Genomic DNA, 25,302 nt, shown 5'->3' on the forward strand with positions numbered 1-25,302 from the left:
CATCGCTTGTCCTGCTGGTCACACTACTTTTGCTGCATTATCTACTTCCCTGCCAGAGCAGGTTCACCTGAAGTAGGTTGCACAGGACAGCATCCCCCTCCTTGTTCACGATGGCTTAAATTAGTATCTTATTTCTGCTCCAAAAGGGATATAGTCTAATTCTAGAAAGACTAGGAGCAGTTCCATTCACTTAAAACAACCCAAACCAGCAAACAAAACCAATCCACACAAACAGACAAAAAAATAAACCTGCCAAAGAATTTGGGAAATGTAGTCAACTGTCATTTCAAAATGACTGTAAATTTCCTCCAGTATATTGCTGTGTTCTGGCAAATTTTGAAGATGAATTTTGCTGTACTCCAAGAATCAGCCATGGGTTTATTCTGTCCCTGTTTTCATGCTAAAATAAATAGTAAATGATACTGTACACTTGAGCAGTGCTGTTCTGCAGGAACAAAGGTTGAAGGAAATACATCAAAGAATCACTACTGAAGCTGTCTTCATAGCTTTGTCCTTTCTCATTCTCATTCTTCTGCACACACGTACTCTTCAGATAAATCACCCCTTAGATTGTAACATATTGGAAAATTCTGTTTTTTGTGGTTAGGTGCAATGTATTACTTATAAAACAAAACCTGTAGTAGCTATAGCAACGCTGTTCTTTTAACTGCACTAGAAATACCAGGCTTCTGAAGCCATTTTTGTTGTGTGGTGAAGTTAATTATGGAGATAAGTAGGATGGGGTCTGGCATTTTCAGTTCTTGTAATCAATATTTGATTCATTAGTTTGGCTCTGTGATATTTTTTTGCCATCTGCTTCCTATTTTGTCAAGCTTGTGATTAGTAGGAGTCACCTGATGCTCATTGATAGGCACGTGGGACATTTTTAACTCTAAGTTCTGCAGGTTTTGTAATAATAACTAGCAAAAAGAGAAACCCTGACTATGTCATGGTACTTCAGATCTAATGTTTCCTGGGTTTGGCAAATAACCATCAAGAGCCTTCAGTGCATTTGTAGGAAATATATGAGTGTGACCTAACCACTAAAGCACAAAAGCCAGCAGAGCTAAAGCACCTTTACATATGTTTTTGCTATTTCACTTTTTAGAATGTTTTCATTCTCTTAAGGATAAAAATCCTTCAATAATGTAACAGGATCTTTTTTTTTTTTCCTCTTTTTTATTGAGCTGAGTAAAATATGGCAATGAACATGCAATTTGAGTAAATTTGGAGGCAGGAGGAATTATTCATATAGTAGTCATTGGATTCCTTTTTGCTTAAGAGCAGGTAGTAGCAGTGAGGTTCAAGAGCTGCTGGAAGGATAACTTGTTCCTTTCTGTTCTATTTTTCCACTTTCTATTTGGCCAACTGTTTCTAGTCCTATATCTTCCTCTCTTGGTGCAGGATTTTCCAACATAATGCTTTTGCCACTCTGAGTGCTGCCTTTTCTCTTCTTTCCCCTGGCTTAGAAGTGATGTCCAGGCCACTTGGCAAAGACATCTGTTGAAGACAGAGCATTCCCTTAGGCCAAACAGGATTTTGGCTTGTGGATCAGGAATTTCTGTGTTTCTTCTTTTGGTGCAGCAGAAGGACTTGCGGCAGCACTGGTCCCTCATGATATCTACACCCCTTGTCTCGCTGATTTAGGTTTATTCACTGCTTGTGTTGGGACCTAGCTCTAGAAGTAACTGATGAGTGTGCACTGCAGCATAGTGCTGTGTATACATATATAAAAATATATATTTATTAATTCCCTTGAAAACATGCCTGATGTACAGCTAACAGTTGTGCTTTTGATACAAAAGCCTTTGTTAATTGAGTTAAGAAATTGCTTCCTTGATGCTGTGTGCTGGAGTCTGTGGGACTCATTATTCAGAGGCGATGACTATCTTCAGAGAACTTCACTTGCAGCCAAGTAATTCTCTTTTAAGTTATTTTACTGATTTAATGTAAACTCACTTTAAATGTCTATTTGTGCACTGACTGACGCATGATTTCCTTTGAATTTCTAGGGGCAATATATTTTTGTGTGAAATATATTTGATTCTATAATATATCTAGGAAAAAAAAAAGCTCCATTTTTAATGGGATGCTCATTGCTGTTGAGTGAAAAACTGAGCCAATACTTTGTAATCAGGGAGTGGCATGATAGAGTGATCATTATATCCTTAAGTAACTAATGACCCTGTAGAGAGTGAACATTCATTCTCACTACATACAAATAGTGTTGTTCTCATTCTGAGCAGGTTGCATTCTCCTCTTTGATGGTTTGCAAACAACTGGAGAAACGTCAGAATGTTTCAAGCTATGCCTTAAAAAAAAAATAAAAATTAAATATTCCCTTTCTTTTACCATGTAGATGGAAAAGGTTGAAGCAGATCTAAGCAGATCAAAATCGCTCCGGGAAAAGCAATCGAAAGAATTCTCCCGGCAATTGGAGGAGCTGAAGCAAAGATGTGAGCAACAGGTCGGTCAGTTTGCCCCTTAGGGTGGATGGGAGGAGAGACATCTTCTCATGCAGGTGTAGGTCAGCTCTTGTGGCAGACTGAGTCCTTCTCTCTCTGTGTGTGGCTTTCCTTTGTGTAAAGAGAGAATTTATAGGTATGCAGAGTTTATGTGATGGGGGAGGGAGAGAGAAGAGGCTGCACAGAAAATAATTTTGTTTCCTCTTCACAGTCCTCTGTAACTCTGTCTTGTTCTGATTTTTTTTCCCAGCCCTACAGGTGGCAACACCTATTTTCCTAATTCCCAGATGAAATTATTGCATGTGCTACCTGTTTTTCTTCTCATCAAGAGACAGCATTTTACTCTTTTTATCATTTTTAACAGGGGGAGTGTTCATGTGAATGCTTGTTTTGGCCCATCAGTAGTGATTTTCTTTATTGTAATTTCAGGGTTGGGAAACATTCAGGAAACATTTGGGTGTGGAGAAGAGAAACCTGAGTTCAGTAGTGTGGTGAAGTGTAAAGGGAAAAAAATAAAATAGAAGCAGACAAATTATTGCACAATATGGACTTGAGGGTGAAACAGGCCATCAGACACTTCTGTAAGGTGGTACTTTGTTGTGAAACTGAAGAGGGGTCTGTGTGGTAACACCTGCTAGAGGACTGAAGGTCTTTTTTTGTTACTTTATAGCAAGTGTATGGTTAGCCCATAAGCTTAAAATTCTTTCCTGTCAATGTTTTTGTGTGGATATAGGTTTACATTTCCACCAGGGAAACACAGTTTCATTTCTTTTCATTTTCTGTACCGGTAAGAGGGTGAAATACTGCAGTCGTGATAAGAGTCCTGCTCTGATCCATCTGGAAGGGGCTTTTTCCAAGTCATTAAGGAGCAAGATCACTTTGGTAGGTGTTGAGAGACACCTTTGCCTGTGCTTGGGAGGAACAATAGTGTGTTTTGTGCATGGCTTTCTGAATAGGAGAGAGCTTGCTGGTTCAGATCAAAGTATTTTCCTTATCCTCATTCAGAAGTGTCAGCATTACTAATTGGGTGGCCAGCTGACAGAGGGTGAGAAGCTGCCCTGTGTAACAGTGAGATGTGTCTGTGCAGGCGTTTTGTTTAACTGGGTGATGTTCTTTAGGATTTTTGTATTTAAGCATTCAGGAATGGTCTGAGATGAAGAGACACTGGGGGTTTTGTTTCATGCTTGCATTAAAGGTGAGGAAGTTTGATGTGTCAATTAAAGGTCACACTGGAGGGAGGATGATAGGAGGTGTTGGGATTAGTTGGGCATCTGCCTTAAGGTGGAATTTTTTAATGGACTCTTTTGTTCCCATCACTTCAGTGATATGGTTGGTTCACTTTTTTCTTTGCAGTTCTTATAACATGTGGTGCATCTTTAAAGTCCAAAGTAAGCATTTACTTGAAGATTTTGTTCCCGAGTGTAGGAATACGATCTATAGAGAGAATACTGATCTGCAGTTCATCAGGTGTTGTGACATTCCTGTTCCTACTTACACCTTCCCATAGACATGGTGAGAGCCATGGTCAAGCCATAGATGCAGCCTTCTGCCAAATATCTGGCTGGTTTTGCACACTGAAGGGAAATGATGATGCCCAGTAGTGGCATTGCTTGGGTGTTTGCTTTCTTGTATCATCCTGACTGTTATATTCAAACCTGGAGGATGGATTTTACAAAAAAACCCCAAACCAAACCAACCAAACAAAAAACCCAACAAAACAAACAAAAAAACCCCAAGGTAACAGTGTGGATGTTGTGGTAAACATTAGTGAAAGGCTTTTGCACTGAAGTCAGATAGTTTCTTCTTCACTTTTGTTTAGGATAGCTTCTTTTTGCTGTGAGAAAAAAAACTGCCAGACTTACGAAACATCCCTGAAACCCAAGTGCAGGGTTTCAGCACTAGAGAGCTAAACAATGAGAGCCTCAGAAGAATTTTCTGAGGAATCCTGTTTATGCCCTTTTAAAAAACTTATTTCTCTTCGTACTTGGTTTGGAATGTTCTTTGAAAGTTTGCAAACATGAAAAATGTGTGTCCCTTCCTGCGGATTGCAGTGAGTTATCTTTGGAAACTACGTTCTTTTTGTCTTGTCATTTCTGCAGAACAAAGCTTCTTCAGCCCAGCCACAGAGCAGCATGAGCTCAGTTCTTCCACCTTCAAATTTCCTTCCAGTAGTTCCAGCTTCCCTCTCTCTGCATTACTTCGTATTTATGCTTCAAAGCTTCTAAACCATTTTTAAAGCAGACTTTACTATGCCTTGTTTTACTGCATTTTCCTTTGGTTGTTACTTGGGGAGGAATGGACTGATTGAAACTGTTTAAGTAAAGCAGTAAATGAGAATTGGTGGTGATTTCAGCAGGGCTCTAGCAGGCTTCCAGTCAGGAAATAGGCACCCAACCAAAGAAAAAAACAACTGTGATACTTTAGCTACCTGAGAAATGTAGTAATTGCTCTGATATGTTCTGCCTCAAGCATCTGCATCTAATTGTCAAGTGGAATTTATACACAAAGGGAAGGAAAATTGACCTTCAGATAACATCTGGTGGAGGTTGGCACAGTGAGTGGCAGAGGCTGCACTGACAGCATACTGGACAATTCAGTTGCCCGTAAATTTAATCAAGCTGGTGGTAAAGAACCAAATGATATTTTACCCAGTTCTTCAATCAAAGAGACACTTCGAAGTGCAGGAGAACTGTGGGTTTACCTCTCTGCTTTATATGAATGCTTGCCTGGGCTTCACAGGACTCTCCTTGAACACTGATTTCAAAGAGATTACTGGTATGAACATGGTCTGTTGGTTGTGGAGCTGAAAGATTGCTCTGCCTGCAGATCTACTGATAGATATTGATATTTCTTGGGGGTTTATATTAATAAATAACCTGATATATATTACTCTATGTATTTGTTAAGTTTCCTTGAAAAATAATTAAGGGGGGGGGGGGGGGAGCTACAAACCCATAGCAGTTAATATTTTGTCGACTTCTTGAGTGCATTGGAATCCATTAATAAGGCAAAGATAACCATTTGGATCTTGCAGGATTTGGTTTCAGCTGTCACGTGTGGCTCCTGGTTCCAGCTTCATCTGACTCAGTGCCACTTTCTTTTGAAGTATCCACTGAGAACACTCTTAGAGAGAAACTGGTGGCTGCTTTTTTTTTTTTTTCCTCTAAATATACTTTAGCTCAACTTTGTTCTACTTGCAGCTGTTAGATTTGAAAGTATATTTTGAAGAAAAAAAAAAAACCCTAACTCCAGCAGCACCACAGTTCCTATCTGCTGGGAGCAGCTGCTCTCGGCACTTCAAAGCCAGTGGACACCACAGCGAAGGCCTCAGCCTTTCCTGCCTTTGAAATGGTTGCAGTATCTATAGCTGGGCTTTATGGCACTGTCAGCACAGGAAAAAAGGTTGTTTGGTTTTCTTTGCACCCCTTCCCTTTTATTTTTTTTTTTCTCCTGCTACTTTCTAATTGCATCCTCAGTGTGGCTCAGAATACCTGGGAAGCGTTTCTGCCCAAACGTTTGAAAGAACGTCACCCCAAACTTTTCAGTAGTGGATTTTAGACAGGTAAATTTGACCAAAAAAGTGAACAAATTCGCTTTTTTTGCCCTATGTCCACATCAGTGAGGAACCCCCAGGCAGCACATCTCTTGGGGCAAGCTGTTGTCCCATGGCAGAGCGCTTGTGGTGGAACAGAGATGATGCTTCACAGCAGAGTCAACTCTGCAACAAGCAGATGTTCATAGATTGCCATGAATAGAAAACTTCCATTGAATTTTTGGAGGTCTTACTGTTTCAATGACATTAGTGTGTCCTTTTCATATTAAGAAAATGCAGTAATAGATCACTGTGGTCACTGTTACGCCCATTTTTTGCTATAAATAGTTACTGAAGTGCTATGACTGGGCGAGTGTGGAAAAAAATGAGATGAAAGATTAGTAAGAAAGACAAAGTCTATGAAATTTTATTTTTCTAGCAGGGAGAAGACACTGAAAAAGTCAGTGAATTGTTATCATAGCAGGATGGTATCACTTGCTGAGCTAGGGACATACTCTCTGAGATTAGATATCAACCTGAATGTATAAATAAGCCTTTTGTTTTCATTCATCTTTCCTTTAGTAGTCTTTATTCCATTTTAAAGTGATAATTATTCATGCTTCCTTAGCAAACTGGAAAGCTGTTACGTGAGAGCTGAAGAATCTCCTTATATCTCAGGAAATCCTTTCTTGTGACATTTATTGTTGGGTCCTGACTTCTGTAAAACTCATGAAGGAATAATTGAAGTTGTCGTCCTGTCCTATTTAGCCAAGTAACAAAGAAACAGGACACCTTCAGAAATGTTTTACTGGGTATTTAACAAAATCACTTTGAAATGAAGGTAAAGATGAGAGAAGTAGTCTACACTTTAAAGTCTGGAGCAAGACAAAGGTGTGGCTGAGCTTAAATATACCTTTTATATTAAAGGAAGGGAGTTAGATAAAGAAGGGCAGAATCAGCTGGTTAAAAGCGCAAAAAGCCTGGCTGTAATCTTACCTGCCAGCAGCAAGGACGACTGGCCAAGGCAGTGTTGGGAAAGTGTTCTTATTTTAGCAGTTTGCTGGAGCAGAGGAAAGTATGCTGATTAGGAGGAGAGAAAGAATATTCTTTAGAACTTCCTGTTCATCTTTTCTGACTTTCTAGGGAGGTTAATTTAAAGAAAAGGGTGAGGGTATCTCAGGTAAAACGTGAATTTTGTCATCCCAACCTTTAGTTTTATACACAAGTGTATATATTTAGAAACAAACATCTTATTCATTACAAGCTTAATGTTGAGGTTCCAAGCACAGTCTCCCACATAAAAACACTCTAAAGTGTTATTTAGATTAATATTTCATGGTCAGGCATCTCCCCTGATAATTTTTAACTGTTTGACTTGGTGCCGAGAGATTTCACCTGTGTTTGGGTTATCAAGGCTGAGATGGTGGTGTTTTGCTTTTGTTTAAAATTGTAATGATAGCTCCTCAAAATGCTGGAGAGTGGTGGATATTTTTGACCTGAGTGTGTTTTTATCTGAAGTTAAAATATTTTTGACCTAAGTGTCTTCATTTTTCACCCCTTGAAGTGCATTTAGGTAATAAACACTCTTTAGTTCAGATGTTCAAGAGTTCAGCAGCTAAATGAGCTGAAGAGAATTCTCATGGGGAATTTTCATGTTCTCTGGGAAATCCAGCCAGAACATTTTGTGTGTTGAAAGTGTGGTGTAAAGACTGTGACTTTGTGTGAGAGAGGAGGAGGTACAGCATAGGTAAGGAATAGAGTAAAAAGCACAGATTGGCTGAGTTGGGAGTGGGACTTGGAAAGGAAGCTACTTAAGGGAAGTAAGTATTGTCTGTGAAAAACTTTGTGAGTGGCTGTCAAAAGCCTATGCAATGGGGCCTTGAGCTATTTAGGCTGAGAAATGTCATTTAGTCCTATGGCTTGGGAGCACTGGAGGGGCAGGTTCTGCAGGAGGGATCAACTGATAGGGTGTTATGGGCTGAAAGTTCTATGGAGTATGAGTTGACCCTCCAGGAGCCAGTGTTTCTCATGACTTCCTGCTTTAACTGTGACCGCTCTGCCTTTCTGTGGTAGGAAGCAGGAGGGCAGAAGTTGCTTCTGCTTTGAGTTTACAGCCCTATTGTATCTATTTGGCATATTACTTCTGGCTCAGTTGATCTTCCAGCTGGTGGTTACCTCTTCAGAACAACTGCAAATATCTTCAGTCCTATCATGAGACACAATCTCTCTGTGTGCACCTTAGACTGCCTGCTGTCATGCTCAAGACTTCAGAGACATTCAGCTGGGCACACTAAGAGAGACAATGAACTTAACACTCAGCTTGCTTTGTCTCTGCACCTTTTCTCAGCTAAGAGCTCCTGCCACTGCACTTAAGTCCTAGATTTTCATGTGGCCTTGTTGCTTCTTTTATGTTTCTCCTAGCTTCTTTTTGATCACTCTGCTACTTCTCCACTTCAATGGAGAAAACATGAAAATATTTGCAGAGAGGTGCTTGAACCATGGTGTTGCTCAGACAGACCAATGTTCCAGGCATTTCTTAGCTGTACTTTAAGCAGCCCAGTTCTACTCAGGGATTCACAATCCATTTTTAGTATGCTGGTTTAGTTACAAGGATGCAGTCTTTGTGAAAGGCTTTGTTCCTCTCCTCTTTGTCTATAGTCTAAGATAATTGAAATACAGTCTGCTCTTGCATGGAGGCCAACTGGGCACGGTAGCAGCAGCTCTAAATTTTTCATGTCTTCAGCAACAAGCTGCATAAATTTCATTTAATAAATTAATCTAGGATGCATAAATGCTTCCTTTGAACCATCCTAAAACACAGATGAATGCCATTTGCACAGAGTATCTGAGGAATAGTTTCTTCAATCAACAACATCAACTTTTCATTTTCTGATGTTAGCTAAAACTCACAAATGGGAAAAGGATACAAATTTAACCTCCAAGTAAAGAGTGGGTGGAAATCTTGCTGTACCATTGCTATTTACAGAATTGTTAACCAGATGGATGGGTATTTACACTGGCTCCTGCAGGCATCTAACTCATGTGTGATTCAGAGTTAAAAGCCTTAGCTCCCTGTATAGTCAACAGAATCAACTTTGTGGGGAGGAGGGCGAGGTGAGACGGTTCCAGGAATATAAAGTGGTGCCTGCAGTAAATAGCAAGTCAGGCTGCGAGTGCCTGTGAAGTCTCTTCTCAGTGTTCAAAGAAGGTCCTTGGATAAACTCTGAATCCCAAAACAAAGCCTATGTACAGTAAATTCTGTACCTGAGCCTGCCACAAACTGTTATTTGCAGTGACTCGAGGTTTATTAATTTGAAAGGAATACCTCAGTTTGCAGACTGTATTGGCAGGAGGGCTGGGGAGGGGAGTGGGACCTCCTGACCTTCATCATGGTGCTAAGTGTGATTTAATCACAGGGATGCAACTTCATTTCCAGCATGCTGGTGATTTAAAACCAAATTTACTCATGGCAGGAGGACTAGGAAGATAAGAGGATTGAGGTGAGGTTTGTGCTGCCTGGTGACAGAACATTGGAACAGGCTGCCCAGAGAGGTTAGGTTGTGAAGTCTCCTTCTCTGGAGGTGTTCAAGACCCATTTGGGTGTGTTCCTGTGTGGGACCACTCAGATGTGTTGTTGTAAGGGGAGAATAACTCAAACTGCAGTTTGGTTAATAGACCAGTTTGTCTCTTTTAGGAGATTGCTTGCAATTCTTAGTTTGCAGTGGACATGCAGATATTAGCATTGATTATAAGGTGAAAGATAACAGGAAACACAATGCCAGTTGTGTCATGCCAATTAAATTATTGCAGCCTGCATATACATACATGCAGCCATGCATATACATTAGCCTAGATATATTGTATGAATATACATTACCCTATTACTACTGCAGTAGTAATCTCTGTTTCTGCACTGATGTATTTTTCACTGTGCCATTTGCCCTCGGCTCATTGCATCCCTTGTATCCTGGGAGTGTTTTGTGTTCCAAATTATAGCAAAATCTCAAAAAAAACCCCAAACCACAGAAGAAAAAGTGTACTTCTGAAATCCATTTAAGTTATCCGCTGCAAAGTAGTTCTGCTACGTTCCCTTGCCTTGCAGTGAAGATTCCTCTTTTCTGCCCAAAGTTATGCTAAGCCAGAGCCCAGCACGATTAATACTCGATCCTGCAGCCTGTTCTATCAGATTACTTTTAGAAGCAGAGTATGTGCAGAGATGGGTAATCCCCATATCCTCCTGAAACACGCACGGTTATTTATAGGCTTAGGAGACGGAAAATGCTCTATTTTGCCTGAGTTGTAATTTGGGGATAGATGATGTGTTGTATCCTGAGCTGAGCAGAGGCTAGGCCTGGCCTTGAGCAATGAAGACACCTGATTTACAAACACTCTTAAATGCTCAGAAGATAGAACTGCTGAAAAATAGACGTGCTCCATGCGTGCTGTATGAGTGAGTTTAGTGCAGGTCTTTGCCCCAGCGTGTGTAATTTACTGGTGGCTTCTCCAGCCCTCAGAAGTCTGAGGTATGCCAAAACAGTGCTAAAAAAATAGCATCCAGCTATGCAAAACCATATTTTGTGTAGGTGTTAGTTACAATATTTCAGGAATTGTGGACATAAATTTACATGAATTTTCGTACTTTGGTGTCAAATATTTATTGTAGCAGCTAGATTTTTTCAAAGAGGTAGTGAGCTAACTAATTTCCTTTCTCTCCTTTGGGGACTATAAAAAGAATTTCAAAGGCATACTTGTTCTTGAGAACAAGCTGAAATTGTTCTAAAATTGAAAAGCCTAAACTTAGTGTGTGATGTAAAAGCAAAAAGGAGGTAGTAGAAGGTCTTGTCTATACTAGGGACTTTGAAAAGGTATTTGCTGATGTTGATCATGTTACAAGTGTTCAACTCCTGAAAATATCTTCTGCAATCAGCAGCCTGTTTACATAGGTCTTTGTTCTTCTGGTGCACAAACTGAACCAGCACTAACAGCAGCATGATGTCACTTGAGGTCTATGTTACGTTGTCTCGTGTTTCAGCAGGTTGTTCTAAAGCACTTCCACATTTGGGCGTAGTTCGCTCTGCCTGAGACCAGCAGTAGCTTGGTTGTTGGTGTTCTGCATGGTATGGGAAGAAGCCAGGCTACCAGATTTGTTTGGCAGTTTGGGTCTATTTATGTGAATGACCAGCAAAAGACTGTCAAGAGTTCTTGGACTGATCTTTTTTTAGCATTTTGTTCATAATTTTGTTCTGCTTTCAAAAATCTTCGCTCTGCATAAGTACGGAAACGTTGCTAAATTTCAGTTCAAGGCAGACATTTCACGAGAAATGGTATAATCTTAGTGATAGTTTAGTAAATTAGCCATTGGCTGTTGCTTTGAATGTGGTTCAAGTATAATAGTGCAGAAAGAATTAAAAAACTAAGAATTCAGGTAAAGGAAAATCCTGATTCTAAAATACTTGCGTTAGTTTGCAATAGTTTTTCACTAAGGGCAGCTACATGGGCTCAGGCAATCCTGCTTGGTTTAGTTTCCAGGCCGTGGTGGGAGACAGGAACAGATGCACAGAGAAGAGAATAAGAGGTTTTCATCTTTGGGAGGGCAAAATGAGGAAACATCTAAGCCACAATGAATGCGATCTGATTATGGTAATGGGGCACACACTATTATTTAATGAATGTTTCTTTTCAGCCTCGCCCCTAATTCCCTTTGTGGATATCGTGTTCCTTGTCTGCCTGAAATGTATAGCACCTAGAAGGATCTGGCTGCTGGGCACTTGCAGGCTGGGTTTGAGGGGAAATTTTAATGCAGTCTGATGAAGTGCTGAGCATCTAAGGGCAGATGCAGAAAGCTCTGAACACAATACAGTTTTTAAAGGAAGTGGTTTTGTTATATCATTCGTAAAAGCTTTCTCTACCTCAAAGAGGAGGCAGAATCCATACTGACGTATGAAGAATTAATTTAGTTTTGATGCAGCTTCCTGTGATGCAGTCCTGTTGTTGCTAAAACCCAGCATGGCTGGGTGGTTTTTTTTTCCCTTTTGTTGGCGCACGTTAATTTATTTTTCCTTTCAAAAAACCCAACAACAATACAAGAATGAGAAAGGGAGGAGTGGGAGAGAAACCGTGGTGTTTGGCAGCAGTTCTGAGGAGAAGAGGAGGTTCAGTGAGCGTTCACCAGTGCACTCACAGAGCTGCTCAGTCACTGCATGTGATTTGCACAGGAAAGCATGGATTGTTGGTTACAAACCTGGGGTACTTGTTAATATTCCTTAGGGAAGATGGTCTTTCAATGCCTTTGAATTTGTGGGAAGATAATGGTCTCATCCCCATCCTTTCTGTCTTCTCTTGTCTGTCCACCTCTGCTTCCTGCCAGAAATCTCTGAAAAGCAAAACAAAACCATCATGGGGAACACTTTGCTTTAACTGCTGTGTGTTTCTTTTTTTGCTTCAACAAATTTGCCTTTAAAAAACCCCTCCCCTTGCGCTGCCATTCTTTCTCTTCCCATGCAGCAAGCTGGAAGCGTTCAGGACTTGATGCCTTTTAGCTCTTTCCACCTCTGACATTCAAAATCATTGTGTGTCGAGTATCGATGCTGTAAGGGAAGAGGTTACTGAATAAAACTGAAATTACTGTGGTTGGGTAAAGTGGTGGCATACATGTGTAGCATTCAACTGGTTGAAGCAGCAGGATCCATCCCTTGTCCACTTTGGGCACATGTTCTCTGCCTGCTGCTATTCCTTTTCTTCAGGTAGAACAGTGAAAACCAAATAACTGAAGTTCTCCACGAGGAAATGTCTTACTCAAGACACAAGCAGCTGAAAATTCAGTTGTCATGGAAAGGAAGTATTTCAAGAAAAAGACCCCTCTTGTTGACTTCTTACTGATCAGGTCTGACTGGTTAAAATCCATTAAACATTTCCCCCCATAACTCAAGCCAAGCCTCTACAGTTAAGGAGCAAGAATTCCTTCAATTTAGGCACCTAAGGACACCACTAGCATCTGAAAAGGAACCAGTTTTGTCATCAAACCTTGGGCAAAAACCTGATTCAAAGAACTTCATGTAAGGATCCCAGGCCTAGCACAGATAATGTGTTGTCTCCTGGGGGGTTAACTCCTTCAGGGACCTCAGATGCCTGTTAATGAGCTCTTTAGTGTTGTTAAATAATGTAGATATCTTCAACTGTGGAATACTGCATCTGTTCTACTTGCTCCTTTCTTGGGAGGATAGAATAGAACAGAATTAAACTAGGTTAGAAAAGACCTTTGAGATCATCAAGTCCAACCAAATGCTCCTGGCCTCAGCACCACGACATTATTTTCCTTGTAAACCCGGAACGTGCCGATTCCTGCTTGAAGAAAATGGGCAAAAATGCTTTTTTGTTTCACTTGGCTTCTAATTTTCAGCCCAAAAGCTGCACCAACAGGCAATATTCTTGCAGAATTGAATGCTACAGCTTTAAGATAAGGTGCCGGGGCGCTCTCGGCGCACACACAGCCGGCTCCTCCCGGTCGCGCTTCTCCTTTTCTTTTTTTTCTCACGCTGAACATAACCCACCATCTTCATGATAACAGCATTGATTGCTTGCTTCTGTTTTTTTTTTTTTTTTCTTCTTTTTCCTTCTTCCCCCCCTCTCTGAAATCCACCAAAACTGAAGAAAAATCCAAGTGACTGTTCTTAGCAGCTGTGTGGCCCGGAGTTCAGTGGGGAAGCGGCTTCCTGCCGTCCCTATTCATCACCTGCTTCAAAGGCAGCCTGGCTGCTCCAGTGTGCAGGCCAGGTAGGGTGCCATTGTGCGCCGGCGGGGAGGATTAGTATCAAAGCTGCGGCAACCAGGCCCTTGGTCTCGGGCTGCCATTCAGTCTAGCGGGGAGAGGCTAAGAGTGGCCAAGGTCACAGCATCCAGTGTGGTGCGGACTGGGAAAGGATCCTGAGAATAGAGGGCTTCTTATGAAATCATGGTGCAAGCTTGCGGCACAGCAGGTGCCCTTCTGGAACACATACATCTGTTTATGTTGGGATAGCGTAGCTGACAACAGGATAATGGAGCTTTGTGGGTTGTTTTTTATAATTTTCTCTTCTTTTTTTATTAAAAAAGGGCAAAAAAAGACAACTGTATATACGGCAGCGATGAGGAATATCGAAGGAAGAGCTTTCGCTTTGGAAATCATAAAGAAATCCTTAAGAGATTGAATTGCTGGGATTTGGGGGGGTTGTGTGTGTGTATATTTAAGCAATGGGGAGAGCAGGCTGCCTGTTAACCATTTCAGCTCCTCAGCCCTGCCGATGAGCCGCAGCAGGGTATGGGGGGGGACCGGACCCAAGACCGAATGCGACAATGCAAATGTTTTTTTTTGTTGTTGTTGTTGTGGCTGTTTCCGTTGGCTCCCGACATTTGTACCAAGAAATTGGTTAAGGATGCGCCGGATTTGCTGGGTTGTCTCCATTGTTGGAATTGTCTGGAGGAATTCTGTCACGCTAATGGTGGCTTTTTAAAAGGTGAGGTAATGGTGACGTAAAAATAAAATTGCCAACTTGATGAAATTAAGGGGAAAATTAAGCTGTAGACGAGTTGTCATGACGACAAGGATGTTCTATTGATGAACTGTACTCCTCACTGTCCAATCAGATAGTGGAGCTGAAGCTGGAGCATGAACAGGAGAAGACGCACCTATTCCAGCAGCACAACGCAGAGAAGGACAGCCTGGTCCGAGACCACGAACGGGAAATGGAGAAACGGGAGAAGCAGCTTCGCGCTGCCATGGCAGAGCACGAGACTCAAACTCAAGAATGCAGGAAACGAGACGCGCAGGTAACGATCAATAACCTTTGAGAGGAGAACGCTGATTAGAAAATGCTAATAATGGCTCTTTCCTGTTTGCCAGCATTGTTGGTGGTGCACTGCCTGAGCATTTGCGAAACTGGCACCCAAACCTCATTTCGTTTTGTTGGGGTTTTTTCTTTTTTTTTTTTTTCCCCCCATTTTTCTGTCTTTCTTATTTTTTTTGCCCGCTTTCCCCCCTCCCTGCCCACTGCTGAATAGGGCTTTAACTGCAAAAACCACAGGTAGCCAGATTAAAAATCCCATGGTGCGCTATAACTCGGCCTATTTATAATCTTGTCTCATTTTCTTTCATGATGGATTTGTTTAGGGGGGAAAAAAAGGTATCTGTCCTTCTCCCCCCCTCACGCCCTCACACTCACCCCTCCTTTTCTCCTTCCTGGGCAAATCCATATGAATTATATCTGCTTCATTCGTATGGGGTTTTGTTGTTTTAAATCTCTGCAGGTAACTCACAAATGGCTTTATTTAATTTTGTTCATCTCTTTTTGTTTCGATTTTGCATTCTAGATTTGCATTGTGTGTCTGCCCACAGATGTGGGGTGTTTGATAAGATGATGTGGTTTGGTGTTGCTTACCGTGATATTTATTTTCCTACACACACACACATGTACCCCTCCCATCCTCCATCTCTGTGGTCACCGTTGGAAGCCATTTGGCAGAATAACCCCCAGCTGGGGTAGCATTTGACTCTTCAAACTTCTGGATGAAATGCACACTGTCAGCATGGAAAATGATCTTTATGAGTTTTCAGTTCAAAAACCATCTTATTGCATTTTCTTTTTTGCAATCTATTTTGTGAGGCTGGCAGGGTATATTTTCCTAAGAGCCCCTATTTAAAAGGCCTGCAATGGCAGTAGTAACCAAATTAAGGTGATTTTGTACTTTAAAGCGTATTCAGAGAGGAATCTTACTAATCAGCATTAGAATTACTTATCATGCATGGTTTATTTTATCCCAAAACTGGCCATTTTGGTAAAGCATCTCTAACGCCATATGTTTTCCGCGCCCCACCGCCTTCCCTAGGAGATGTAAGAGTCTGACATTGAGGCATTTTCACTTGACTTCCCTGTAGACTAGTGGGCTGTGTCTTTTCCTGACAACCCTGATGTAACTAAGGTGAAACTGAACACTTAATTTTGCATATTTTTTTGAAAATTTTTTTAACCTTGGGGTGACTCAGACTCTGTTGAAATCTGCCTCAAGTAAGGCAGTTGGAAAACAAACGGCTTGCTGGGGGAGGATGAGGGATGTGTTGCAGAGCCAGGACTTACTTCTCCATTCCACCCTTATGGTTTTTCCAAAGAAAATGAGAAACACTTTGTGAGAGCACTTCGGAGGAGGAGATTCAGGTGGCTTCTGAAAAATTAAACCTTACTCCTTATTCTCTATTGTAAGAATGGAGAAAGACTTAAATTGTTAATGGGATTTGGTTTGGTTTGTTTTTGTCTGTCTTTGGCCCAAGATAGAGTCATCTTAACTACATAGCTCATTGGAAGTGCCTTTTTGAAGTCATGTCATCCTCTCACCTTCATTCCTGGTGTTGTGTTTGAGTACAAAGACAGAGCTGTGGCGCTCAGGTTGAGAAATCAGGTTTAGAATTGTGTAGAATTATCCTGTCTACACGCCGGCATTCATTACAGTTACTGCATTGCTCTGTGTAACACTAGATACAAAGGTAAGGAGACTACCTTAAGCAGATTCAGAGGATCTGGGAGGTGCCTTGTAAGTACATCTCTCTATTTCCTTCTGTTGGGAATCATTTCTGGCAAGAATTGGAGCCCAAACTTCGCTTCTGCTTTCTCTTTGCAGTGGGCTATATCATACTACTACAGGTGCTATGTGGGAAACTGGAAACGATCACAGTTCTTAGGCAAATCTGAGCAGCAAACACTTTGGCCTTATTACAGGGCTTGTCTTTGTGGTTTGATTATCCCTGTACAGTGGTTTGAACATTGCTGCCCTGAGAATGACATGTAAATCAGGGGAGAAAATGCCATTGCCTTTGACTGGGAGAGCTGTTGTTTATTTGAATTGCAGTAAGAATCTGTCAGCTCTCAAGGACATGTTGTTTTCCACTTTGGAAAATAAATAATCCTTCATTCCTTCCTCTTTGTGTTAGGATTCACTTTTGTTCTTGCAGTGAGCTCAACAGACACCCGTGGTGTTTCTTACAGAATTCGGGCACAGGTTTTGAGTCCACTTTCTTAATCTTTACATACATTTACAAACAAGTTTGATTTGGACATCCAACATGACTAGTGGTCAATGTCCTTTAGGAAACGTTTGCCAGTCTCTTAACAAAGATCTAAAGAGATTTCATGAGTTCATGTCCACATAGCTCTTTAAAAAACTGTTAAATCTCAACCCTGGTTGAGGGCAGTAATTTTTAGGGCTGCTTTATACCAGAGCGAAGAAGCGCTGAAAGAGAAGAGGCCATTTTGCATCGCTAAATGAAGAGTAGATCTGCTGAGTGTTTTGAAACACTCTAAATAATAATTAGTGTTAATCACATATGAGGAGCTTGGGTGGAAGGATCTATCTATTCAATGTTGGGTCCAGGAGGTGAAAGCACCGCTGTTCACTGCCAGTCCCTATATTCGCTGTTATTCTCTCTTAAATCCTTTTCCATATGGAAGTGTAGTGGACGTTTAAAATACGTATTCCTTACTCTGTCTCTAAAGACAGCTCTGACAATTTATTATACTCTTACTGAAAAGATGAATTTTATTTTCTTTCCTTGAGTGCCAAAGATCTCTACTTGTGTGTAGGACTTCAGCTACTCAGATTTTATTCAAATAGGAAGACATTTAGTGATGCTTTAATCAGAATTCAAGTATAAAAATTCAGATTTCCCTGCTTGCCAGATTGTAATTCAATACAAAATAATGTTACTGCTTCTTTGGAATGCAAGTTTAATTTCAGGAAAGGAACTTGGTTTAAGTGCATCACCTTTTGTATTGCTCATTAATTTCTGGCTAACAATGGCATTCCACTTTAACTTTTGGATTTATCCACTTCTAGGAGGCTAGCTTTGATATTTTTTTTTTTCACCTAGGGTTGTAATGCTTGGGGAGGAGTAAATTGACATGTAGGTCAATAAAAGTCAAAGCAGTACAATGGCTTTTATGCCATGCTGTGTTCTGGTAGTCTTTTAAATCCTATAGGTTTTGTATGAGCTGCCATAATGTTGTTATTCTTTAAACAGTACCTAATAACACAGGATTTCTTCTGAAAGGCTTCTTTGGAATCTCTCCTTCTGTTTGATTTAGGTGTTGTTTTTTTTTTTTAGAAGCCTCTTTAAATTTGGTTGGTCATTCATTCCCCACCTGCCTAAATAATTTTAGTTTATCAGTAGCTGACAAAGCAGGAAACTCCCTGGATGGTAGAGATCATCTTTTTGTTTCAATCAAACCAGCCTTGCTACTTGAGGCACTGATTTGCTGATGCAAGACTTCCAATTACAGCAAAGTATGCATCCAGTTTGCTTCTGTGAAATAAGATAGCAAAGTTAGGACATTTTGACTGTGGTGCCAGTTGTGCCCTTTTATTTTCCCTTCATCCTGTGAATGTCGTTCTCTCCCCAGCATCTGACACGTGCCCTCAATGTGCTCAAAGATTTCTCCCTTCCAGCTGCTGTGCAGAGTTGGATCATTTTTGTGCTTGTTCTTTGACCACTGACCTCTGGGCAAGAAGAAGAAAAAACCTTGAACCCCTGTAACTTCAAATGCAGCACTTTGTACTAAAGTGAGAGGGGGAAAAAAGTTTCCAAGAGGAAACTGAATTCTCTTTCCAGGTTCTGTTATGAGATAATTGGCAAGTCCACTCTTTTAATCCGTTAGTAAATGGGTCAAGAGCTGCTGGAACGTTGCGGCACGTGTCACTGCTATTTGTCACTGATCCTAGGGTATTTCATTTTAACGCAGAAAGTTGATGCTCTCAAAAGTGAGGCTGCTTTAAGAGAAGATCTCTGAAGTTTGGGGGTGTCAATAGGGCTCTCAACAAATCATTATTGGTTGGGAAATGAAAACCCTTATGGGTTCTGAAATCCTGTGAACACACACAGTGAGAATGGAAGTTGTTAATAACCTATTTTCCTGTGGCTGAAGGATCCATTTCCTTTTTCCTCTCTTGCTTTTGCACTTCCCGTAATCCCCTTGGCCTTTATCATCCCAGTTTGCTTTACCTTCTCAGAAATCAGTGCCTCTTTCCCTGGTGCCCAGTGTATAGAGCATCCTTTTCTTGCTCTTCTGGTGTCTCCTCTTTGAAAATTTGCTGCTTTGCACTTGTAAACAGTGATCTTTTTGCAACTGTTGCTTTGCACCTGCTTTTCTCTGAATTAATTCCCAGCTGTTTGAGCCTCTTCGGTTAACAATAAAACAAAAACAAAACCCCAAACATTAATGATCATTATTTTCACTGCAGCAATGATCATTATTTTTGTTCTAGCACATCCTTAGTCTGCGTTTATAGCTCTGTATAGACAATTACTGTATCAACACAAAGTGGGGGGAACAGAGAAGGTTTCTCTTGTCTCCATGTGTGTATTGGTGCTGAAATGGTGCTGTGCTGATGTTTGTCAGTTGTTGCCAAGTGGGAAAAAAACAGGAAAAATTAATAGAAATATTATGTACTTGTTTAATCATACTGAAATATCCCAAGACATGCACAATTTCTGCTCTGTAAGTACTACTGTAGCAGTAACTTTTTGGTTCTACATTAACACAGAGGGAACTGGGGAGCATTTGTTACACAGTTGGAGACCTGCTTAAACTTTGATCTGAAAGGCCCTATTGTTCCCTACAGATAAATCACTGATCAGCTCTTCTGCTTCATGTAATTGTTCTAATATCTCCAAACACCAGTTTCCACAGGGTTGTTATTCTGGTATCAGTGGAAACCGTTTGCTGTGTTGTGTCTGGAAGGTAGAGATAGATGTAGCCTGTGAACCACTCAGATGTTGATGGTGCTACTGAAGTCTCTTCTGTATACAACTTACAGTAAACAAATTCTATGACTCATTTCTTTTCTTTGACTTCTTTTCTTAATGGAAGATGTCTTTGGCAGGAGAAGAAATGCATTGTTTGCTGCGCAGACTTTCTCTGCAGACAATCTAAATCATGGAGTCACAATCTAAATATTCGTTTGTTGTATTTGACTCAGGGAGTAGCTGTTGGGCTGCCAGTCAAGACTTCTCTAGACAGGCAGCCATTCCCTTTTAGCCTTTCCTAAACAAAGGTTTTTGGCTATATTGCAGCATGTTTAGTTTAGCACCAATCAACCCCGAATAATGAATGGGATTGTTGATGTAAAATACATAAACTACCAAATATTTGTTGCAGCACTTGCGTGAGTTCCCTTGGTTGATAGTCATAGTTGACTCACTTGGGATTGATCCCACTAATGGGAAGTATGAATTAAAATCAAGGATCTGATGATGGGTCCTACAGACGTGTTCAAACTGGGCTGTGAACTAACAGTATAGCTGTGAAGTTTAGAGTTTAGTGAAATGGTCAAGTGCTCCTGGTCCCTGAGGAGATGCTCAAATCCTGTCCCATGCTGGGCTCTGTAGTCTCAAAACCAGTTCCAGCTGGACTTGAGGAAAGGCAGGGGAGCTGTGGGAAGAATTGGGACTGCAGCATAGACATAATCTCTGTGAACAGAGTTTAAGATGAGCCTTTGTTCTAACACTAAAGCACGTTTCAGGCTCAAGGTTCCTTCCATCCAGCACCCTTGTCAAGGTGAGGATCTAGGCATCCTGGGCACTAGAGGAAGCCACCTTGTAATGTTTGTTGTTTTGCATTGAGCACTCAGCTTCTGGTCCTCACTTTTGAGCTGCTGCTTCTGTTTGAGATGCTTTTCAAAAGACTGTTCAACAAGCTATAAACATCTGCCACTTCCTCATTTAATGGAACCATCAAAGTGTTCTTCTGCAGTGGGGGATCATCTATGATCTCTTCCACATTTTTCCTTGACTCTCAGTTTTCACGATAGGACTGAATTGAGAAGATGAGTGTAGGAGGTGTGACTTGACTTGCTGCTCTGTCCCTTTATACTTCAGGCTGTTCAGCATTTGAAACATTTACTAAAGCCATCTTTGGAAGCATAAAATAATGGTGCATAAATTATCATTTGCTGATTAAAAATGTTGAGTTAGCTTAGGAGAGGAGTGACATTTTGTACTGTCTACAGTGTATGTAAAAGAGGAAGCAGTTGCTATAGAAACTGGCTCATCATATCATGTGAACTCTGATTCTGAGATGGAGTTCTTTGCAGCAAAATGGACTTATATAGTATGAAATTTAATATATATTATAATAATGTTGCCTTGTAATCAATATTTTGTACTGGAGATTTATTTTTCTTTTGTTTTAGTATGAACTATTGGCAGCTGAAAAGGAGGAGCGTGTCACTGCTGGTGTGTAGGGCAGGGTGTGTATCATAGGGTAGTAATTTGATTTTATATCAATACCCCTTTTTTTTAGGAAAAAGTTATTATTTCCTGCATTGATGTTAATAAATATGAAATAATTTCTTTGAGAACAAATGAGATCAGTCTTGATTATCAGCAGGATCTTGATGCCAGTTCTTAACACATACACTAGGTGTGGCTTTGCAAACAGGGTTTGTTTGTGATGATTGCGGTGAATAATTAACACTGGCAGACAATAAGTCATAAAGGATCAGGAAACACAAACCCAGATGAGAGTAACTCCAGCATTTGAGGTGAAGAGGCAAAAATACTGTGTGACTCTGCAGATATGGTCAACTTACTATATGAATTGTTGATTTTTAAATGAAAGGAGCATGTGATTGCTGTGTGAAGTTCAGTGCATGCCAAAGCCAGGCTTTAGAGTGCTCATTGGTGTTAATTCCAAGTGCAAGAGTCTTACTCTGCTCTTGTGAATGTAGTTTCTATGATATTAGATTGGTCCAAATATTAGAGCTGAACTTTGTTGGTAATGTCTGCTGTGCAGAGAAGGGGGTGCTGACTCACAGCATTCTTTAATAATGTGTTTCAGTTCTTTTGAAAATGACTTTTTAATCTTATTTTATTTTGTAGTTTGCTGGAGAGAGTTGTTGCATAGAAGGAAGTCTGCTTCTCTTAGCCCATAGAACAAGTACAGCAATTTGGAAAAAAGCAGCGATGTCTACTTCAAACATCCCACTGGGACATCCTCTAATGGGAGATCAGAATTCATAGTCAAGGTTTTTCACAGCATCGTAGAATAGTTTGGGTAGGAAAGACCTCTGGAGGTCATCGTGTCCAACCTCCTACTCAAAGCAGGTCTAACTTCAAAGTGACATCATGTTGCTCAAGGCCAAGTCCAACTGAGTTTTGAAAAATCTGCGATGATGGAGATTTCACAGCCTCCCTGCACAACCTACTCTGGTGCTTCTGCTTCACTAATCCAGTGGGATTTTGTTTTTTTTTTTCTTTTATATCCCATTGGAAAATCTGTTGTTACACTTTGGATCTGTAGCATCTTGTCCTTTCACTGATGCCTTCAAGAAGAGTCTGCCTCTGTCTTCTCTACAATTCTTAGCACTCAGCTGAGGGGAGCAAATAGAGTTCTCCTTAGTCTTTTGTTCTCTGGGCTAAATAAACCTAGTTTCCTCCAGCTTCCAGTTTGAGATCCTCCTGAATGGCAAGCCTGCTTTCCATCATACTGACCACTTGCCATCCACAGTATTGCAGAGGATGCACTGTGTCCTACCATCCAGGCCTTTGGTAAAGAAGGTGAGCTGTATCAACCCCATGTGAACTTTGATAAATGCCATTTGTCAGTGGTTACCCATTGGCTCTTACTTTTCAAACCTTGTGGCCCAGTGAGTTCTCCACTCACATTGTAGTGCACTCATCCAGACTTTGTCTCTTCAGGTTTGTCCAGATGCTATAAAAGTCTCTATCAAAAGCCTTGCTGAAGTCAAGATCAAAAGGTGCTGACAGTTCACTGTAACTTAGGGTAGAAGGCAATCTGTTTGGTCAAGTATGATTTGCCCTTAGCGTATCCAGATTGGCTGTTCCCAGTGACCCTTTTGTTCTTCATGTGCTGGGAAATTCATTTCATGGAGTTTTACTCTAGAATTTTTCCAGGGGTAAAGGTTAGGATATCCTGTCTGTGACTACGAGCCAAGGTGCTATGTCTGGCAAGCTAAGTGGTTAATTTTTCTGGAGTGTACTTCATTCTCTTGTCCCTTTTCTAGGGAAAGTTTATCCTAAATCAATTTAGTTTTCTCTTCCTTAGGTCAGCAGATGTTAATTCCATTCACTCACTGCCACCATAAATCAAATTTTGAACAGTAGTCTATCTGTTAAATGATTTATCTGATAGGGGAGATTTTATGATCCATTCAGCTCCTCAATTCAGAGGTATTATAAATACCAAATGAAAGAATGAAACATTAGAGGAGGAATTATGACAATCTCTAGTTTGGAATGTTAACACCACTTCTTTTGGCAGCATTACTGCTCTTAAAACAATAAGATCCATATGGATGCTAATTTTCCCAATTTTTGAGGAATAAATACAACCTCTTTATGGTTGAAGTAATGATATTACTCAATACCACTGCAGGATCCAGTGGACGGTTTCATGATGAGGTAATAAATAGCAATTTTGGAGAGCTGATTATTTGTATTTTTCTTTTATGTGGTTTGTGATGAGGGAAAAAGAAATCACAAAGCCAGTGCAAAGCCTTGTCCTCTCCTGTAGCTAACATAGTTTGGCTGAAGATATGTCAGTAGAGAAATATGAGACCATCCATAAAGCTCCACATGCACCCACATTAAAGTGGTGCAGAGAAACCTTCAAGTGGAAAACCAGTAACAAATTGCAGCTGAGATACTTCTGTCATAACTGCACTGTCCTGGGTGCCCTGCCACCACTCTGCTTATTCCTCCCTGTATTGCTTTAGTCAGGAAACAAAACAGAAGAACTTCTCTGGTTTTCCTCTATTTCACGGACAAGCTATGAGGGGAAAGAGAACCCCAAACCCTCATGGTGGGTTGTCTGCGAATCTGAAGAAGATGTTACTGGTGCAGACACCAGGTTGAGTGCCCCACAGTTAAACATCTCAGCAGCTGTTCACCCACTGGCCCAGCCCTGGTGCCTGTAGCAACTCTTCAAAGTGTCTTTTTCTGCCTCAGATGTTAGGAATTTGCTAAGCCATTAGCTGGATGGGTAGCCAAGTGCTCTGCACTCTTTCAGCATGGTTTCTCATGCTGGTGCCATGCTCCATGTGTGCTCCCGGCCCATCTTAGCTCCAGGATGCGCTTCCAGATCCATTCCTTTTGAGCTGCTCAGTCTCCTTTTCTACCAAAGTGCTGCCTCTTGGCATGCCATGTGTGGTGTAGGCTGGGTTTTGTCTCCTGCCACTTCTAAGCAGTAACAGATGCATGCCAGCAAAGGTCTTCTGTCCAGGCGTGATGGGACTTGCAAACCAAAGAAGTGGGGCAACTCAGCACAGTCCAAGGAATTGTGTTTGACCTGGGTCATGGAGCCTGTTGGTCACTGGTTGTGTGCTGTGCTCAGCCCTGCTGTGACCCATCTTCTCCAGAGAGTCACCTCAGAAGAGACCATTGCCAGAGCTAGGGACTCTGCATGTGGCAGGACCAGCTGCCAGGGCACACATAGTCCTTTGTACTGCTCCACATCTCCCATCTTGGTTTGTTATCTCCTTGTCTTTTCTTATGCCATGTTGTCTTTGCTTTCCCTCACACCCAGGCAAGAGCAGGGATGTCTGGAGAAACTCCAGACAGAGAAGGTGTCCTCAGCTGCAGGCTGTGGTTGTGGGCTAGGTTTGTATGATCCAGCTTACAGAACTGTACGTGCCTTTTGGCAAGTAGTTTCTTTTCTTCTTGGAAACCTCTGAGTTTGTTTAGTGGTTTTCAGTTGTTTGTTTGTTTTTTTAAGTAACACATTAGAAAGCAAATGCATGGTTTTAAAATACAGTGAATATTTCCAGTATGAAGTCAGCCAGCAGAGCTCTTTTTTGGTCCAGTCACCTTTGAAGAAGTGATTGTCATTTTCCCTTAACAAATCCTGCTCATTCATCTTGAAGGAGTGGCACAGCCTATGACAGTGATTTAAGGACTTGAGCATGGATTTTGTGCAAAAAAAAATATTTTTCCCAGTATGACTTTAAAGTAGACTTTTTTCCCCCAATTACTCTACATGTTGGCAGCAAATTAGCTTTGAGGGAGCATTGTGCACATCATAGTTGGTTGTTGATGTACTGGGAGTAATTTTTGGATCTTTTCGCTCAGACAGACCAATGACTGACATTTATGTCTGTTGTTCCTGTAGATTTGAAAGACTTCCTTTTGACAGGGAGGGTGATGTGGAAAAAGAAAGAACCCAAAGGAACAAGGAATGATTGGCAAAGTGATGATATCATCAAGTGTTCAAAGGTTTGCAAATTGAAGCTTATTAGGCTGACATTTTGTCTTCTATTCAGCACTAATTG

The 25,302-nt window shown here is 41.0% G+C and overlaps 1 protein-coding gene across 5 annotated transcripts in view; it reads left to right on the forward strand.

The window, feature by feature from the left end:
- Positions 1-25,302, forward strand: part of CEP112 (centrosomal protein 112) — a 167,518-nt gene that overhangs the window by 62,497 nt on the left and 79,719 nt on the right. For all 5 annotated transcript variants that reach the window (XM_068151137.1, XM_068151138.1, XM_068151142.1 and 2 more), the window contains 2 exons: positions 2,360-2,467; positions 14,620-14,802. In XM_068151137.1, coding sequence (XP_068007238.1) covers positions 2,360-2,467; positions 14,620-14,802 — 291 coding nt within the window. The remainder of the gene's footprint in view (positions 1-2,359; positions 2,468-14,619; positions 14,803-25,302) is intronic.

This window comes from Melanerpes formicivorus, unplaced genomic scaffold (genome assembly GCF_026170545.1).
Source record: "Melanerpes formicivorus ecotype bairdi unplaced genomic scaffold, bMelFor1.0.p_v2 SCAF_21, whole genome shotgun sequence".
Lineage (NCBI taxonomy): Eukaryota > Metazoa > Chordata > Aves > Piciformes > Picidae > Melanerpes > Melanerpes formicivorus.